General features: G+C 43.2%; 1 protein-coding gene across 1 annotated transcript; it reads right to left on the bottom strand.

Moving 5' to 3' along the window:
- Positions 1 to 1,917: 1,917 nt before the first annotated feature.
- Positions 1,918 to 7,230, bottom strand: LOC105532318 (protocadherin-16-like). Its single transcript, XM_011970465.1, has 2 exons — positions 4,782 to 7,230; positions 1,918 to 1,995 (listed from the first exon to the last, which is right to left on the bottom strand). The coding sequence occupies exons 1-2, from the start codon at positions 6,816 to 6,818 to the stop codon at positions 1,918 to 1,920; spliced, it is 2,115 nt and encodes a 704-aa protein (XP_011825855.1). The 5' UTR covers positions 6,819 to 7,230.
- Positions 7,231 to 19,705: the final 12,475 nt, after the last annotated feature.

A 19,705-nucleotide genomic window follows, 5' to 3' on the forward strand; every position in this document is an offset into this window, starting at 1 on the left:
CATGGATTACATAGATTTTCAATTAATTCACATTTACGATTATATTTACCTGATCTACATTCACTACAAAGCATGTATTTCGATTAAATGAAGATTTTAATTCAGTAAGATTCAAATAACCTGGCATTTGTAAAAATGATTTAGCATAATTTCCCTAATGGGCTATGAAAATATAAATCACTTCCACAGTTGATCACTTGTAATTTATAGTTTAAAAGGTGAAGGGACCATTGATAGACGTCTGGAGTTTAGTTGTTAGTGAAATCAATTTATTGTAAGATTTCAATCCTCAAAGAAGGAAAATCTTACTGATCACAACTTTCTGAAGTCCATCCTAAGTGGTTCTCTTTTGGAGAAGATCATACCCAGAAATGCATTACACATTCCTACATACACACAAAATGTTCAGCTACAGTGGAATGCATCCATGACAGGTTGTAAATAAAAATATATATAACAGAGAATCCCTGATCTACTGAATAAAGAAAACTTTCCCACCTATAAAGCTCTATATACCACTTTCTACCATGAAATACTAGTTATCTCCAATCCTTACATCCATGTGGTGATATGAACTTTTTTTTAATGAACTGCTGGAAATATACAGGAAGAGATTATAGAAAGGCAAGGAGTGAGGGGAAGAGAGAGTCTTTGGGAATGCCTCTACCACAATGAGTGTGGGGTGGCACAAGAGAAAAAAAGAAAAAGAGGAATTGTCAGGAGAGAGGCAGAATGTAAGGAGATAATGGGCAGTGAAAAAGATGCATGCAAGAAAGAGGAAGTGGTCAGCAGTCCAAAATGCTTCAGAGAGCATGAGGGAGGTTATGACTAAGAAAAGCCCACTGGATTTGAAAGAAACATAGATACACGCCTCTTGAGAGGCAGAATTTAGTACAGTGATGGGGGAAGGTCAGAACACATGGAGAAGGGGTGATCAGCAAGTGGGAGCCAGGCACATGTCATTCATTCACAAGGACTGACAGAGAAGGGAAGGAGATGGAGCACACAGCACTATAAGCTCTGCTAGCAAGCACCTTGCCTGTTTTGCTCGTTGCTGTCCCCAGCACCAAGAACAGTTCCTGGCATGTAATAGATACTCAGTAAGTATTTGTTGGTTGGATATTGTTGAACTCAATCAATGTTATTGAATTCAATGAATATTGTTGTTTAGATAAATAAATGAATTAATGAATAAATATAGTACTTGTATTTGAGGGAGTATGAAAGAATACTCTTCATGGTATCACATGTAATTCAGGTCTCAATGCTGGAGTTATACTTAGTACAGACTAAGATCTGGTTATAAGATAAAAGCTGTGAATGCAGCTAACATCAGACTTAGTGTAGGGTGGACGATGGATATCTTGTCTAGAGGTTGAAGTTAATCTTTTTGACAATTATCTGAGCGAAAATGGAATCTTTCAGACCAAACATGAGAACTGAAGGAAAACCTCTGGGTGTCTGCAGAGTGGAATTCCCTCTCTGCCTTGACCAAGAAGGCAGCAAGAGATTGAAAGGAACTCCTGAGGGGTGGATTGTTAAGAAGAGGCTCTCCGCCTAAGACAGACAGGGACTGAGTTATTAGGAAGTTCAGATGAGTATGTACAATGTTGTAAAAACCTTTTGCAGCTAGAGGTTATCTATCTCAGTTTGCTAATGGTTCTTGTCCTCTGCATTAATTCCCTCAGTTCTGTCTCATGCTTAAAGTCTTTGAAAAGGTCTCCTCTGGGCATAAGAATGTAAGAGTTCAGCCAGCACTCGGAGAGGGGAGGGTGGCCAGCAGCACCATGGTGCCAGCAGGAGGAGCAACTAGAGTGGAAGGACCCCAAACACTGGGGATGTGGAGTAACCACTAAGACAACTTGAAGTTTAAGGGTTTGTTTTTATCAGATGACATGGTATTATCTTACAGGAAATCTAGGAAAGATTTTGTTTTTCCTGTATTTCATTTTGTTTTTGTTTATTTTTGACAAAGGCAACTTGAGCAGATATAAGCTATAAAGGAGGAAAACTTCTAGATAGCAACAGAAAGAAGGTACAGTTATAAGGAATGTATGTGATGTCATTAACAAAACCCTGGAACACAGGAGGGGTCATGAGATTCAAAGGCAAGATGGAGGAGATGGTTTTTGCAAAGTGGTATAAAGAAAGATTGAGAGGGTAGAAAGAAGGAAGACGCTTCTTTGAATCTCTTATGGAAATTAGGGGGGTAAGTCAGCTACAGGCGTATGGAACACAGGAAGTTCATATAGCTGCCTTGGAGAGGCCACCAGAGAACCCAGTGACTAAGAAGCTTTTGCAAATCTCGAGGGGCTAGATGGCTGGAATGTCCAGAAATTCCAGTCAGCACAATTTAATGCTGTCTGCAGCAATACTTGGCAACCTGGAAAGGTTTGTTGCAATTGTTGGAGGTACAGTCCTACATGTAAGCCAAGCTCAGCTCACCATAATGGATCTGCCACATAGGCAGTCATAACAATGGGATAAACTCACACCTCATAGAAGAATCATCTCACGATGATAGAAACAACTCTAAAGACAGGCTTTAATCAAAACAGTCATAATGAATCCACCCTGCTTATTTTCCTTCCAATGGAGCCAAGTTGTACTATTCATACCAAGATCTTCAGGGAGTTCTAGGTGGAAGGAATCTTAGAAGTCATCTAGTCCAACCTGGCACCTATTATGACTTTCATTTTTAGAAATCCATGGAAGAAACTATCAGTGGGCACTGGCATACCCGGCTCCTCTACATTTCTCCGCCTCCTGTGCAGTACATCTGAGGCTGCATGGCTGAGCCCTGGCTAATGTGACATTGGTGGAATTCGTGTAAGTCACTCCCAGGCCTGGCTGTCTCACACGGAGGAGAAACAGCCAAGTTGCATCACATCAGACTCTGCTTGAGAGAGAAATATACTTTGATAATGTTAGTCACTAATATTTGTGGATTTGTCTGTTTTGTCAGCAAGCATTAATTCATATCAAGCCACTTTTTAATAATCTAGCAACTCAGAGCTGTCAATCACTGTAAAGAAAGGGATGGAGATTATTATCACCCATATACCCAAAAGATTAAAATGGTGGAAGCAGTCATGAAACCCATTTTTACTTTGCAGTAGCACCTCACTTATCTGAAGGTTATTATTTGAGACATAACTTGCAAAGCTAAAACCTGAACTCCCTAACTGAGAACCAGAAAGTAAGCAGCAAACATCTTAAAACAACTCAGGGTGAGAGCAAAATAAAGCTTTAGAGTTTCATTCCCTGGTAAGCTCTTCAGGCTAGATTTATTTACTCAAGTTATTTCAGAGTAAATAAATCAATCTTGAAAATTTGATTATCTCCTATCAAATAAGAAATAGGAAATTGGCCAGGCACGGTGGCTTATGCCTGTAATCCCAGCACTGTGGGAGGCTGAGGTGGTAGTACAACTTGAGCCCGGAGTTCGAGACCAGCCTGGGGAACATGGCTAGACCTCATCCCTACAAATTATTTAAAAATTAGCCAGCCATGTTGGTGCATGCCTGTGCTCGCAGCTACTTGGGAGACTGAGGTGGGAGAATCAATTTACCCTGTGAGGTCCAGGCTGCAGTGAGCCATGATTGTGCCACTGTACTCCATTTTGGGCCACAAAGCGAGAGCTTGTCTCAAAAAAATAAAATAAAAAATAAACAAATAGGAAATATGAAGCAAAAAAAAAAAGAATGGCCTGGAAAGGGGCAAAACATGCCATTCTGATAGTGAAGGAGAGATCAGGAAAACCGTAAAAGGCAACACACCCAAATCAAAAAGCAGTGTACGGTGCTCCATTTTATAAAGGATAATTGAGCCCCGCTGCCCTTCAGAGTCCTGAAAGCATCATGGAAGGAGCTCAGCTCACACCTGATGTTAACTAATAAAGATGACTTCAGTCTTCCGCCAACCTTTGTAAGCTTCGAAGGAAGGTAGGATAACATGTAGGAAGTCTCTGGAAATAGTAACTCAAAACAGTGTCTGTGTATACAGACATACACTTGGTCATTTGAAAAATTCACTTATGAGAGTTACCTTATTCCCTAGGTTGCCTCATAAAGCTGTTAAATTATACATATATATGAGACATTGCTGGGTGTGGTGGCTTACCCCTGTAATCCCAGCACTTTGGGAGGCTGAGGAGCGTGGATCACCTGAGGTCAGGGGTTGGAGACCAACCTGGCAAACATGGTGAAACCCCATCTCTACTAACAAAAATACAAAAATTAGCCAGGCATGGTGGCAGGCAGGAGAATTCCTTGAGCCTGGGAAAAGGAGGTTGCAGTGAGCTGAGATTGAACCACTGCACTCCAGCCTGGGCAACAGAGTGAGACTCAGTCTGAAAATATATATATATATGTGTGTGTGTGTGTGTGTGTGTGTGTGTATACATATATACATATATTTATATGATATGATGTAAGACATTGCCAATTGGAAGAGGTCTGATTTAGAATGGGTGGTTCCTCCTCAATATATTTAGGTGCACACATCCAGCATGAAAGAAATCAGGTTTCAATAAGATAAATCAAGATCTAAAAGTCAAGTTAAGTCGAAAGGACCTTAGAGATCATGTAGCCAAGACCCTGTCAAAAAAAGTTAGGTGACTAGAGGGCATCGTTCATCTCACTATAGAGACGGAACTACAGCCAGTCTTGTATTTGAGAGCCGGAATATTTTCCTGCACATCACAATTTCCTAGGCCAACTCACAACCCCTTCCATGCCTTCCCAAGCCTTCAGATTGGCCCACAGGCCTGATGAACTCACCTGCAGAAAGCAGTGTCCAACCGGGGCATGCTCTGCAATGGTGGCATTGTACACCTGCCTCCAGAAGATGGGTTCATTATCATTCACATCATCCACGGTGATGCTCACCAGGCAGGTGGCAGAGAGCGGGGGCTCTCCGAGGTCCCGGGCCACCACTCTCAGCTCCACCGCCTCCTGGACCTCTCTGTCTAGAGTCCGGATAGTGCTGATCACACCGCTTTCGGGATCAATGGCGAAAGATGGTCCACACTCTGCGGCGGGCAGAGCCTCTGGATTGCAGGGAGCTGAGAGTTGGACTAGCGTGTAGCGCAGCCAGGCGTGCTCAGTGCCTGCCTCGTCAGCATCGGAGGCGCTGACCCACATGACTACAGTGCCGGGGGCCGCAGCCTCGGACACTGAGGCCTTGTAATGCTGTTGGCTGAAGAGAGGTGGTTGGTCATTGAGGTCAGCGACCCGGAGCAGCAGCGTTTCCTCCGTGCTCAGCGGCGGGGACCCCGCGTCCGTGGCCACCAGTAGTAACTCATACAGATCGCGGCTCTCTCTGTCCAGGAGCCCCACGACGCAAAGGAAAAATACCCCTGGGGGGCCGCCGGGCCGCAACGCGAAGGTTCCCTCTCCGCCTTCCAAGGACAGCGAGATGCTCCGGTCTCCAAGACCCACACTAAGCTCCCCGGTGGCCTCATCTTCTTTCTCCCAGTCACGGTCCGCATCAGACACCGAGACGCGAGCCACGTAGTCGCCCGGTCGGGCGCCTTCGGAGACACAGGCGAGGCCTCCCTCTGTGAGAAAGAGCACGTGAATTGCTGGCCGGTTGTCATTCACGTCCAGCACGGCGATGGACACGCGCACTGTGGCAACCTCAGGTTCGGCACCTCCATCGCGGGCCTCCACCACCAGCTGGTGCCAGGCCTGAGCCTCGCGGTCCAGAGGTCTCCGCAATCGCACCACGCCACTCAGCTCCTCTACGGCGAAGTAGGCCGCGTCGCCCAGTGCCCCGCCCCCGCTACCCGCCCCGGGCACTTGCCGGGCGCGGATGCTGTAGCGCACGAAGCCATTGGGCCCCAGGTCGCGGTCGGTGGCGCGCACGCGGCAGACCTCGGCGCCCGGCTGGGCGTCCTCGCGCACCGCTGCGCGGTACTCGTCCTGCTCAAAGACCGGTGGGTTGTCGTTTTCATCCAGCACGCGCAGCTCCACGCTCAGGCTGCCGGTGCGCCGCGGGCGGCCGCCGTCCCATGCCTCGATCTGCAGCCGGTGCGCCGCAGCCTCCTCTCGGTCCAAGCGCCGCAGCAGCACCAGGTCTAGAGGCTCCAGGGGCGATGAGGAGCCCGGCAAAAGCGGTGACGGTAGTGGCCCCGGAGTCCCGTAGCGCAACTCGAAGAACGGGCCTGCGGGGTCATTGGGCGGGTCGGACGGTTGCACCAGGGTGTAGCCCTGAGTGCTGAACAGTCCGGCGTCAGGGTCATGGGCACCTGGCAGGCGGAAGGCGGTCCCTGGCGGGCTGAGCTCGGAGACGTCGAGTTGCAGGGAGTCGAATGGAAAGCGGGGCGAGTGGTCATTCACGTCGTTGACGCGAATCTCCACCTGCACCACAGCGCCCAGCAGCGTGGCGGCCACGAAGCTGTAGTGGTCCCGCAGCTCGCGGTCCAGGCGCCGCGCGGTGCGGATGATGCCGGTGTCCGGGTGCACGTGGAAGTCGTCCAGCAGCGGGGAGTCATCCGAGTCCTCGGACAGAAAGAAGCCGCTCCCCTCCTGCTGCTGCGCGGCCGGCAGCCCGGCGCGGATGTCACCGACCAGCGTGTCAGGGGGTAGCCCCTCATCTACGGAAAGGGTGAGGTTGAACAACTGGGCAGATGAGCCCGAGGCCGCCCACAGCCACACGTGCACCGAGAGCCAGAGCAGGGAGCGCTGCGTCCTGGCGCTGCTGCTGCCTGACCACCCATGGGGTGTATCTCTCCTCCCGGGGAACAGAAGGCGCTTCCCGACGGGAGCCCCCCGCTGCTGACGCCCCTCGCCCATCTTCCGCCCACAAGGGCTCATTTCTCCGCCAGCTCCTTGAGAAGGCTCTCGAGTAACTGCCAGCTTGTGGCGGGATCGCAGAAAAATCCAGGAGCCTCTTCAGTGTCTGAGCCAGAGAAGAAAAGACTTTGTTTGACAAACAAACCGACGGACCCAGGAATTCCCGAGGTTACATCTGCAACTGGTGAAAGCGTCCTCTGCCTGCAGCTCACGCAGACAGGGAAGCTCTAGCTGCCTCTGCCGCGGCAGCCACCTCTTCTGCCCCTGGATTTCCTTAAACGAGTCTCATCTCTTTTTCTCTCTCCTTTTATTCCTTTTACATCTGTTCCTTGTTCTACTCGGCTGGTTGTTCCCCCTGGTAAAGTCAGGTGCATTATTTCTCTTGCCAAAAAGGAGGAGATTATTTGAAGCGCGCACACACAAGGAGAGGATGGGGATCGGGCCGGAGTAGGGGGTGGAGTAAGGGCGGGGAGGCTGGGAGTTAGGGCGCTGGGGAGGAGGGAGGGAGAGAGAGGGGAAAGGAGGGCTGCGGCCCTGTCCGCTGCTCCGGGGGCGGGGCGGCTGTTCCCCGCGGCGTCTCCGGGCGCCAGGGACCGCGCGACTCCTGCACCGACCCAGCCTCCTCCGCCTGCCTTCCCCTCCCCGCCGTGTGACGCGGCGCACACGAGGGCAAACTCCAACCTGCGAGCCGTGCTCTGCAGCAGGGCGGAAGAGGAGCAAATGCAAAAGCACTGGGAGACGTGCTCCGCGGGGCGGGTGGGGGACGTGCAGGCGGGGCATCTGCCTGGGCTTAGCTTGCCAAGTGATGATGGGTGCGGGGAGGTTAGGGGAGCGGCGTCTCCGCGGCCTCCCCCTCAACCCCCTTGACCGTCCCTCAGCAGGCCTGACGCTTGGCTCGCGCTCAGCCGAGAAGGTAGGGGTTATCGTCACTTTGGGGTGCCAAACTTGTGTTCTCCATTTGGCGAGAGGGACTCCTGTCCGCAGCGGAAGGACAGATGGAGTCAAAGGCCGATGCACAGCTGGGGCCAGGATGGCTGCAAAGGGGAGAAGGCGGAACTTGGAAAAACCTTCCAGAAAACCCGAGAAATCTGTGGCACACATGGTGCAAACCACACTTTATTATGCCGCGCTACTACTCAGCGACGTGTGAGCCTCTAGTCACTCCCCTCTGCCACCAGGAATGACGACAATATATACGCCCTGAGAACGCTTTTTCTACATTCAGCGCCATCATAACACTTCCAGGATGTTTGACGATGCTGATTGATGAGCAGAAAGCCCCGATGACTGGCACGCCGCAAGCCCTCAGCGCTCCACCACCACCCCCAGGCAAGGAAGTTTGCAAGCAGGACCACTCTACAGATACCACTTTCAAAACTCGCTTCTGTCTGAGCCGAACGCAAATGCCAATAAATGGCCATAGTCGCAGATTTCCCTTCAGTTAACCATAATAATTGGTAGAAACCGATCAATGACCTCTAATAAAGCATGCGTGAGAAAGGACTCTCTGGACTCAAGAATGGCTGGCCATATTTAGCAAATGGTTTCTGCAATTTTGCATTTGAGCCAGATAGAAGAATTAATTTCCTAGATACTGTTTCTCTCCTTTAGGGAGGACCAAAAGCCCTGCATAGTGGTTTCTTGCAGCAACAATAAAATGCCTTTTTTAATGTGCAATGGAGTTATATATAATTGCTAATCCACAGCCACACCGTTATCTCTACCTATGACCAAATAACAATAAAATAATTGACTTTGTAGCAGATATGTTGCTGTAAATGGGGACATTATTAAAATAGTTTTAATGGTTAAAACTCTCTTTAACCATTAAAGAGATTTGTTACGTCTTTAGAGTCTTTTAATCTTCAGTCTGCATTCGCACCCTAACTAGTCCCTCACCCTCCACTCTTGCCCTTGTATAAGTAATTCTTTTTTGTTTTTGCTATTGTTGTTGTTGTTGTTGTTGCTGTTGTTGTTTTCTGAGTCAGGATCTCACTCTGTTACCCAGGCTGGAGTGCAGTGGCACAATCATGGCTCACTGCAACCTCTGTCTCCTGGAATCAAGTGATTCCATCACCTCAGCTTCCAGAGTAGCTGGGACTATAGGTGCTCATCACTATACCTGGCAAATTTTTATTTTATTTTATTAATTTGTTTATTTATTTTTTGTAGAGATGAGGTCTCACTATATTGCCCAGGCTGGTCTCAAACTCCTGGGGCCAAACAATCCTCCTGCCTAGGCCTCCCAAAGTGCTGGGATTACAGCTTGAGCCACAGCAACCGGCCTATAAGTAATTCTTGAACAAGCATCTGGATTAATGTTTTTAAAGTTGTCTCAAATCATATTACCTCCTGCTTAGAACCTGAAACGACTCCACTATACTTAGATTATAATTCAGACTCCTTCAATCAAAGTCCTTTTAATAGTACAGGATCCTATCCATCTTTCTGACCTTGCCTCATACCACCACTCTGGACTCGGCCATCTGCCTTCTTTTTGATCTTGTACCTTTGAATTGTTAGAACTTTCCATGCCTCGGAGTTCTTTTTTCTGCTTTGGAAAGATCTAGCTCGTTCTCATTCAGGTCTCAACTCCAATGCCCTCTGTTAGGAAAGATCTTCCCTAATCACCCTGCCTCAGATAGCCTTTCCACTATAAACCCTATATCCTTTCAGTATATTTCATTCACAGCACCTATCAGCATCTGAAATCAACTTGCTTTTTTCATCTGTTTATTAGATTATCACAACCTCAAAACCCTCATTCTGCTTTATCTCAGCACCTAGAACAGTACCTAGCATGTAGTGTGTCTCTATTTACTAAATATGTGTTGGACAGATGGTTGGCTGAACCTATGGGTAAGTGAATGGATTTGTCTGTTAAAGTAGAAGTTTGAAGCCATAACCAAGAATGAATTGGCCATGAGAATCTTCACTGTGATGAATTCTATCTTTGCAATCTTACTCATCTTAATTATTTCATAGGGCTTCTTCAACTTATTTTTCAGCCTCATCAACTTACTTTGTAAACCATTGTATGAGTCTGTTCTTGCATTGCTATAAAGAACCTGAGACTGGGTAATTTATAAAGAAAAAAAGTTTAATTGGCTCATGGTTCTGCAAGCTGTACAGGAAGCATGGCAGGATCAGCTTCTGGGGAGGCCTCAGGAAAGTTACAGTCATAGCAGAAAGCAAAGGGGAAGCAGGCAGGAGGAAGAAAATGAATGGGGAGATGCTATACACTTTTAAGCAAACACATCTCATAAGAATTCACTCACTATCATGAGGACAGCATCAGGGGATGGTGCTAAACCATTCATGAGAAACTGCCTCATGAACCAGTCACCTCCCACCAGGTCCCACCTTTAACATTGGGGATTACCATTCAACATGAGATTTGGGCGGGGACACAGATCCAAACCATATCAACCATATTGTTAACAAATATTTACTTGAGTCTAAAAATAAAGGAAAAGAAGCATCTTTTACTGCATCTTTCACTGACACATTCTTTGTAAACAGTGGTTTAGTTTAGAAACAGTGGAAGACAAATGGAAAATCAAGAACTTCAGACATCTATTTTCCCATTAGTTCTAAAGCTTTATATTTCAAGCATGTGCAATTCAAGGTCTCCTGTCCATTTCACAATTACCCTTCATTGAAAGTCCTGAATGTCCTTAACTATAGAATTAAGAATTCAATTTTGTAAAGTAAGAGAAATAAGAGCATTTCTCAGATATGTGAAAAATAATTTTAGATAATACAGAAGCCAACAGCCTGCAAGAAATAGGTCAAGGTCTGATCCTTATAAGGGAAGCATCATGGTGTAACTGGCCAGAGTTTTAGCTCTGAAGTTAGAAAACCCTTATTCTGCTCTATAATTTGGGGCAAGTTATTTAAATCTTAAGCCTTAGAGTTTCCTCCTTTCTAAATTGGGGATGATACATCTAATTTACAGGAATGCCATGGGCCTTAAATGAGGCAATATATGTGGATTGGTACATAGAATGCATGTGGTAAATAGTAGTTTTCTTGCCTTCTGTTGTTTGTATGATGAAATGTTTTAGGAGTGAATTATTTTGGAATTCTCAGTAATATTAAACTCTGACTTCTTAGCCCCCCAGAGTGTGTGAAGGGGAAGGATATAAAATTCCCACTATCTAGCTGGATACAGTGGCTCACGCCTGTAATCCCAGCACTTTCAGAGGCCAAGGCAGGAGGATCGCTTGAGTCCAGGAAGGAAAAACCAGCCTGGGCAATGTGGCAAGACCCTCTCTCAACAAAAAAAATTAAAAATAGCCAGGCACGCTGATGCATACCTGTAGTCCCAGCTACTCAGGAGGCTGAGATGCCAGGATGGCTTGAACCCAAGACATTGAGCTGTGTCATTGCCACTGCACTCCAGCTTGGATGACAGAGTGAGAGCCCATCTCAAAAAAAAAAACAAAAAAAAAACCTCAAAACTCTCCAGTATTGTAAACAGAAACTTTGGACAAAAAGGCTCAAGGCATTTCTTCATTTTGTGCTATGCAGTTTAAGTAATACAGGAAGTCCATCTTCAGAAACATTTTCTCACAGACTGTAGGTAGCCCTCAGCTCTGTAATAATTTAAATAGTGTAGTTACTAAGTGCTCAAAGCAGTGTTCAAAGCACCTCATATCAACCTTTTAGGAAAGGAGTCATAAAAAGTATTCTCATCTTACAGATGAGAAAACTGAGGTTCAGGAGCATTACAAGTCATGTGACCAAAGTCCCACAGGTAGTAGAATTGGAACCTGAACCCAGTTTTACTCCAGTGTTCATGATGTTCACTGGTCATTTACTGTCTTCATGATTTTCTTTAATAAGATTTCTTCTGAATTCTTTATAAAATCAGTACAGTGATAAAGTGAGTTTTGGAAAGACCTGGGAGAACTACAGAAGGAGGAACTTGTGAGCATGTTAGTGGAAGTGGTGGGGAGGCACAAGAGGATAGTCACAAGTCAGTACTTGAAAATGCAGCAACAACAAAAAAACCAACTCCGTACTTAGAAATGGTACTTAAAGGCTAGTAACGAGAATCCTGTGACATGGAGGGTTCCTTCCCAACTCCTCACCCATGGAGCTGGTCCTCTGAGGGTTAAGAAGGGTGCATGACAGCAGGAAGTCCCCATACTCCCTTGACTCACATGCCATCTTTCCGTAAATGTTTGAACCAGAGTGTTTGGAGCTTGTGATGGTTAAATGTGATATGTCAAGTTGGCCAAGGCTACGGTGCCCACATTGTTTGGTGAAACACTGGTCTAGATGCTGCTAGGAAGGTTATGTCATGCTGGGAAGAACCCTAACTAATATAGAGCTTTGTGGAAGTGGAGATGATTTAGTATTTAATAGTATGGCCAGTATTTAGAATCTACATATATTTTGTGTTCTTAAAGTTTTTGAAATCAAAATCCTGGACATAATAGGGATCCTAATAAGTAATCAAGTACATCTTTCTGTCTTAGATTCTAAGCCACCCAAAAGAAATGATAGTCTTTTCCTTTTTTTCAACATTGAGAACCAATTCTCCACATGCCTGTATGATATTCTCAACTCCACAGAATATGATCACATTTTACAGATTATGAATCTCTGATTTGAATACCAACATATAGTTATTTACTTTGATTTTTGGGAAGATGAAGAAAAACTGGTCAATAATTTTTTATGCCAACACTTCATCATATAATTGAAGGGAACTATAACAAGGCTTATCATTAAGTTTGTTTTATCATACTATATTGAATCGTAGTTCCAGATCTAGTAGAAGCTGGAATGTAGAAGTGCATATACCAAAGTTGTCCCTGCTTTTGAAGATTGTGGTATATGCAGATCTCAGGCTCCCTAGCTAAGGTAATTTCTGTCTAATTTCCCCTTTTCTCTCCTATGTTGCTTATTCTCCTTCCCAATGCTTGGTAAGGCAGACCAACTTCTCCCCATTCCCTCCAACAGACTCAGGATGGCCTACAAAGGCCAATCAAACCTGTTCAACCACATAGCCTCTATAATTTGGCTTTTCTAATTCTGTCTTTGGCACATGCCTTTTGTAAAAGCTTTTCTTTAGATGAAATAGTCCCAGCTCCTCATTCCCCCAACCCTTTAATCATTTTGTTTCTGTTCTCTGAACTCTTTCCAATTTTCCTATATATTGTATCAGATGTGGAAACCAAAACCACACACCATTTTCTAACAGGGTCTATGCATTGCCAAACCTGGGGAGGCTGACTTACTTCTTCAATCAGAAATTGAAGCCAAGTCCAAAAGGTTAACAAGTGGATGTTGGAACAGGTGTGACACCCCCTTTCCAATAAAGCAACACTTGCTGGGTTGGTAATTATTCAGGGTGGAAAGGTAATCTACTCGCTTTCACATAAAAGAATTTTTAGAATATTCATGTGTTTGTATAAGACAGCATGATAGATAAAGCTGGTGAAAAAAAAGATAAATAGCATTGGATCCTGTCCATATTTTTCTAAGTGCTATTGTTCTTTGTGAGAAGTTAAGGAAGCCGATCTGTTTCCTGCGACAAAGTAAAGTTCATTGAAATATATATACATAATATATGTTATAATAATTCCAGGCAAGAGAAAGCAAAGGAAATACCCAGGACCCTGCCAATCCCACAAATATTCAGTGAGAAAAACACCTGGATTCTCCCCAAGCCACAGCTGTTTAGTTGGAAAATGCCTGGTTCCCATTGAATCAAGGCAGTCAGGGAAAAGAGCCACATCCGGCCGAGTGTGTCTACTGCATACGATGCACACACATGAATCCTATTTGATCAAGACACAGTTATTTTGGAAATAAATAGATCCTGCTGGATTCAAGCACAGTTCATGACTAGCACACACAGATGGGGGTGTGCTGAGTGCAGATATTATCTATGAGAAACTCCAATACACAGATATTTGGTAAGGAAACTTATGCCATAGGCTTTTGGGCTCTGTTACTATCTTGGTTATATTTCTCCTGGAACATATGTGGGTTTGGCAGTGCTAGTCCTTGATTAAGGTTGCTTGTATCACCAAGATCTGAGTGTGTCCACCCAGATTCTTTAGGTTGAGCAGCGAGTATGTGTAAAAAGAAATGCAAAATTGATAAGTCAATCTTGTTTTCCTTTAGTATACAATCAACAATATAGTAGCATAATCACAATAGGAAAGTTGCAGGACTTTCTGAACACACGTGAATTAGGAAAAAGCCTATATCTCTATCATCGCAATGTACACTTTCCACATATTCCCATCTTTTCCTTTATTGGCATAAACTTCTATTGTGTCAAATGGACACATTTTCACTACATTTTCCAAATAACTTCTCATCAATCCATTATTTTAAAAAACCACTGTTGGTCCTGAAATTAACCTGAAAATTAGGCAAATATTTCCAATGAATTAAGTAATCATTATACCTAAGATTTACCTACTTTAAAGCATACAGAGGTTTCTTATTGTGAACGTAATTTATAAGGACTGAGTCGGTGCTTAATCCCTTTAAGGGTGTTTTTAGTTTGCTCTCCAAAATCAATCTGAGGAGAGAATCTGGTTTTGAGAAATCACAGACTTCACATCTGAGGGCTCTAGAATCCTGAGGCCTTGGGAGAATTTCTTTTACCCAATTACTTGCTCCAGAAATCAGGAGCGGTTATGGTGGAAACAGCTTCATGAATTCAGGTTCTCCTCATCTTTCCTCTGTTGACTGCCAAGTCCTTATTTCCCATAACTCTTTATATCTCAGTGCAAAAAAAAAGGAGAGAAAGAAAAATAGAGGAATAATATTGCAGAAGCTTCTAGCCTCAAAGGATGCATTCAATTAATAAACAGTAATCTTTCAGGAAAGCAAGCCTAAATCCCCTGGTCAGCAATGTCCATTCTGACCACTGCACATGGAGTGTTTTAGCCATCAAGCTGACCTCCAGGGTATCTGCAGTAGCATTACTGCATGTGCAGGAGCTTCTCTTCAAACACAGCTTCCTGTGTTTGCAAATGTATATGTGTAATTTTTTTTCTCTGACTTCATGGACTTTTATCCCCGACCCCGTACTTTTTTTTTTAAATTAATGTAGCTTCCACGTTTTTGCTGTGTGCTTTATCTTGAAAATCCTTTTTGAAGGCCTCCAGCCTCTCTTCTCATGCATTTTTATCCCCAGTCTGCCCTGTTTCACCTGTGGGCTTTATTCACCGTTCTTCCTTCTGTTAAGCCCTGGTTTCTTATCCAGGCATAACGGGGAAGCTTAAAAATAGCCATAAAAAATGTAGTTTAGAAGAAATGCTTTAAAGCTCAGATGATAAAGCCCTTCAGGGGGCACAGATGAATGTTAAATGCTGGGAAGCAAACACCAGTAATCAGAGATGTAATCGTTCATTTTTGAGCAAGTGCATTGTGCGGCCCAAGAGGAAAAAGGCAGAGCTGTAAATGGCTGCAGAGTGGCCACAGCTGCCAATCCTTGAACTTTGCAGGTGCCCAGAGTGAATGATTCCAGGAACTCAGCTCTCCTTCTGCAAGAATATCACCAGCAGGAAAGCCATATTCACAAATCAAGGAAACCTGAAGGATTATTCTAGACCTAATCTCCATAGTCCCCTGTGGTAGGCAGAATAATTCCTCCTCCCCTACGCCCGCAAAGAGGTCTTCGTCATAATCCACTGAGCCTGTAAATGCATTCCTTTACTTGACAAAAGGGACTTTGCAGGTGTGATTAAGTTAAGGAATTTGAGATGTGGAGATTATCTAGGTGGACCCAATGTAATCCCAGGGGGCCTTAGAAGGGGAGGAAGGAAAGTCAGAGTCAGAGGAGGAGATGGGACAAGTGGTTGGAGTGAAGGAGCCGTGAGCCAAAGAACTCAGGCAGTCTCTCAAAGCTGGCAAAGGCAAGGAATTTGATTCTCCCCAGAGCATCCAGAAGGAACACGGTTCTGACAACACCTTGATTCTGGCCCAGTGAGACCTGTGTGGGACTTCTAGCCTACAGAACTGTAAGATAATACATTTGTGTTGTTTTAAGCCACTAAATTTGTGATAATTTGTTACAGCAGTCACAGGAAATTAATACACCCCTTGGCAGTGCCGAGACCAGTTTTTCCTCTTCCCTGAATTCCCTGAAGTAAATATTCACATTCCCAGTGCCATTGTTCCCTCTGGAACATGAACATTTACGTTCTCATTGAAAAGAAGACAGAAATTATCACAGCATCAGTTTTTGCCTCCAGCCAACAGTATCTCAAGAGATCAGTTCCTGCTGGAAATTTGGGCATATTCCTTTCATAGAAAGTGTCTCTCAACAATGTCAAGATGAAGTTTTTCTTTGATTTAAATGCATTATTCAAAGTTATGTCTTCATAAAAATGTTTTTTAGAAAGAAAAAACTGTCACAAAACAACAGTCTTGTTTAAAAGGCTAAAGATACTCTATGTAAATAATATACAATCATGATTGTCCAAACTTTAACTAGATGTGATTTGGGGATAATATTGAGTTAGCCATAATTTATCAGAGGGAGAGAATAGAGTCTTTGGGAAAGAGAGAGTCAAGGACACAAAGGTTCTGTTTCAATCAAAGGGCTTGACCCACAGCCAGAAAATGGGGTTCTGGTTGTACTGTGGAGAGAAATAAATCCCGACTGTGGAAACAAATCTACGTGCTGTATAATGGGCCATGAAATCTATTCAATGGGAGTCACTGGCTCCAGAGGTGGGAACCTGCTAGTGTGTACACAAAGAATCTGTTTCTTTTCATGTCCTCGTACTCAAATGGAAATGTGGTGGTTTCCAAACTTTTCTGACCCACCTTAAATAATATATTTTATATCATAGGCCACATATATACATATACAATGTAATTAAAACAATCGTTTCATGACATCTTACCCTTCCAATGTGAGCTATATCCTGATATTTCTTAATTCTTATTGTTATTTTTCATTGGTGTTCATTCATTTATTTATTTTTCAGTTTTAAAATGCTAGTCAGGATCAACTAAGTGGTCATGACTTGGAGTTTGAAAACATGGCTTAGTAGGACTATTATCAAGAAAGTACGTATTTTCTTTCAGTTGTAGTGGCAACAGTTATTCATTATTACCTAGTAACTTCAAACAAAATGATAGCTTGGCACTGAATGCCTTTAAAGTCTTTCTAAGTCTGTAATTTATAGTTTTTCATCAAAAGAAGTATTACTTTATCTAAAGATTTTTTAATAAAATAAAGCAATGACTAATAACTTGAAACCTTCTCTTCAGCAAGTTTGTTTAATTTTAAAAAATGGTTTTACTAAGATAATTCTGATTCTGTTTTGGTCTTCAATAATTAATTCTAAAACCCAAACATGTCTTTCTAATCAAAATCAGGAATTATTGAAATTTTTGCCATACATTTTGGCACATTGTTCATTGGTGTTTCTGAATTTTGATTTCAGGAGTGGGGGAACTAGAATCACTCCTAAGGGAAAAAGCATTTTGAGTCACTTCCAGAGAGTGTTTTGATTTATGCTCTAGCCAATATCCCCTGGAAATTCTCCTCCCCTTCTCATCACTAATATTGCTGAAGGCAGGTGAAGCTAGTGTCCTAAGACTCACAGAGAAACTGCTCACTTTCACTTTGTTTTTAACAATTATGCTGCACAACACACTTCTCAGATTCTTGCCTGTAAAATAAAAGTGACACTGAACTCTCAGGGCTGAAGAATAGCTAATAAACTGTGCTAACCCTTCAGAGATGCAAAACAATAGCAATCACTCATCAGTTTGCTGAGAGGTGACAGATTCCAATTTCCTATTTTCCAGAGACACTCTCCTCATTACCAAGCAAAACCAGACTGGTTAACTTGCCCAAGATCTATAGCTTGCTGCAGTGATCTCATCGGTCTGTGTCCCTGATGGGAACTCAAGCAGGTGGTGTGGAGAGCAGCGAGATGACATATGGAGACATATTGCCTAAATAGGCTGATCCACCAGGCCAACTAATTTTCCTTCTGAGAAGAGCAATTATTTTAAATTGCCCTATATCAAAATGACTTTGTTCTTGCCACTAAAATATAATGTCAATAAACTATAATGTAAATGAGTGCCTCCTGCTACTTTGATTTTTAAAAATTAAAGATTAAAAAAATTAAGAAGAAGAAGCAGAGCCCACATTGCTTTATTTAGAATTAAGATGGGATCACAATTCAAGGCTTTACAACATTAAGCTGGGATGTGTAACTCACACTATTTTAGAAGCCTTTTGATGGTATCACAAAACTACTCTGTAACTTTGTTTTTAAATTGTATTAATTCTGTTGAAAAGTGTTCTTTTGTGTGAAAGAACATGGTCTCTTATAGAAAGTGATAGATACAAAAATAAGGATGCTGGAAAGTAGATGTTGAATACAGGAGAGATAAAAAAAAACTAACCTGCCCAATCTGTCTAGAACCAGAACTTAGGCTGGTTCAATCAAACACTCCTTATGAAAGAAATGCATTCAGAATTCCAAATAAGAGTTTTGAAGGAAAATTTTAGTATCTGTATTTAGATTTAGCAGCCGTAAAGGGAAATAGGGTGTTGCTTTATGAAATTGAGAGAAATTATGAGCAGCTGGAACATTAAGGGCACATTGTCAGAGGGAGTTTTCATTGCCAATTTGGAATGAAGTTCCAGAACAGTCCAGAGCCATGATTTAAACACATAAGATCTTACAAGCCCCAATCTAGTTAATTTTAGCATGTATAATATCTAATCCTTGGATTATTTGATTGATAGAGCCATTAAAGATACAGCAGTTAAAAGCAGATACAGAATGTAATTAAACTTTATTACATTTTACAGTTTTCTTTAGAGATAACCATCTTTTAACTTATGATGAGAGATTTTTGAAATAAAAGACATTTTAACAGAATGACTGAGTTAGAGAGCTTGACTATCAAACTACAAAGCTGTTCTCAAGGTAAAGTATCTAAATGCATGTAAGTTTCCTCATGTGAGCTGAGTTTGCAGCAGAGACATAATGAGAAGAAAGTCTCAGGGTAGACAAAGACATAATTATCTTCTATATTATTGAATAAATACATTACAGCATAATAAATCATCTTAACCCCTTTTTCTTCAAACTCAGATAAAAATTGTTTTCCCAGTTTCTTGCAAAGAGCTTCCAAATAATACATCCATTCCTGATCTCTTTGTTTTCTCCCAGAAATCTTTAAATCAAATCAAGATAAGCAGTTTAAACCATTGAATTCGTTCTGTCATCTTTAAGGATTTTCTCTAACATTACTCTTCATTTGTCTGGACAAACAAGTTACCTGGGGTTGTGGAGGACCCTATCATCTCCCTACACATGAGGAAGATCATTTGGGGTATATTAGAGTACCACAAGGGGGAGTGAGAGTCAAATATTTTCAGTTGGGATTTCAGAAGGAAACCATCCTGACCTATGAAGTATTTGTATTAGGAATTCAAGGAAGAATCTGGTGGAGAAGGTCCCTTCCCTGGAAGAACCCAGGATCTAGTAAGGAGGTAGTTAACAAAAATTAATTACATTAGAAGACAAATAATGCTGTGGGAATAAAGACTTATGGAACTTAGAAGACAGCTTCGCTTTCATTAATATCCAATCTGGCTAACAGAGTTCATTGCTTCAGCCATCTCTTAGCATCATACCTTAATATCCTTGGCACCTAGTCCTTCCAAGGCATCATCCCCTTCCACAGCCTCCTCGTTCCCCACATCCTTTTGGATTAATCCAAACAAGTTTTTCCTTTTGTTTGGCCTTCCTTGAGATGCTACCTGCTCCTGTGGGTAACTCTCCTTTCCTTCTGTGTCTCGCCACTGCTGTTTGTTTCCTGCAACAGCACTTACCACTTTCTAAAATGAACATCTTTGTTGAGTTACCTGTTTATTGTCCGCTTCTCTCTAA

The sequence above is a fragment of the Mandrillus leucophaeus genome, unplaced genomic scaffold, assembly GCF_000951045.1.
Source record: "Mandrillus leucophaeus isolate KB7577 unplaced genomic scaffold, Mleu.le_1.0 Scaffold95, whole genome shotgun sequence".
Classification (NCBI taxonomy): Eukaryota; Metazoa; Chordata; class Mammalia; order Primates; family Cercopithecidae; genus Mandrillus; species Mandrillus leucophaeus.

Bases quoted from the DNA above. Each gene is read 5' to 3' on its own strand.
- LOC105532318 (XM_011970465.1), bottom strand. From the start codon at position 6,818: ATGAGCCCTTGTGGGCGGAAGATGGGCGAGGGGCGTCAGCAGCGGGGG. The intron at 1,996-4,781 runs GTGAGTTCATCA...CCTCCTTTATAG, and splicing joins TTGGACACTGCTTTCTGCAG to CTTATATCTGCTCAAGTTGC.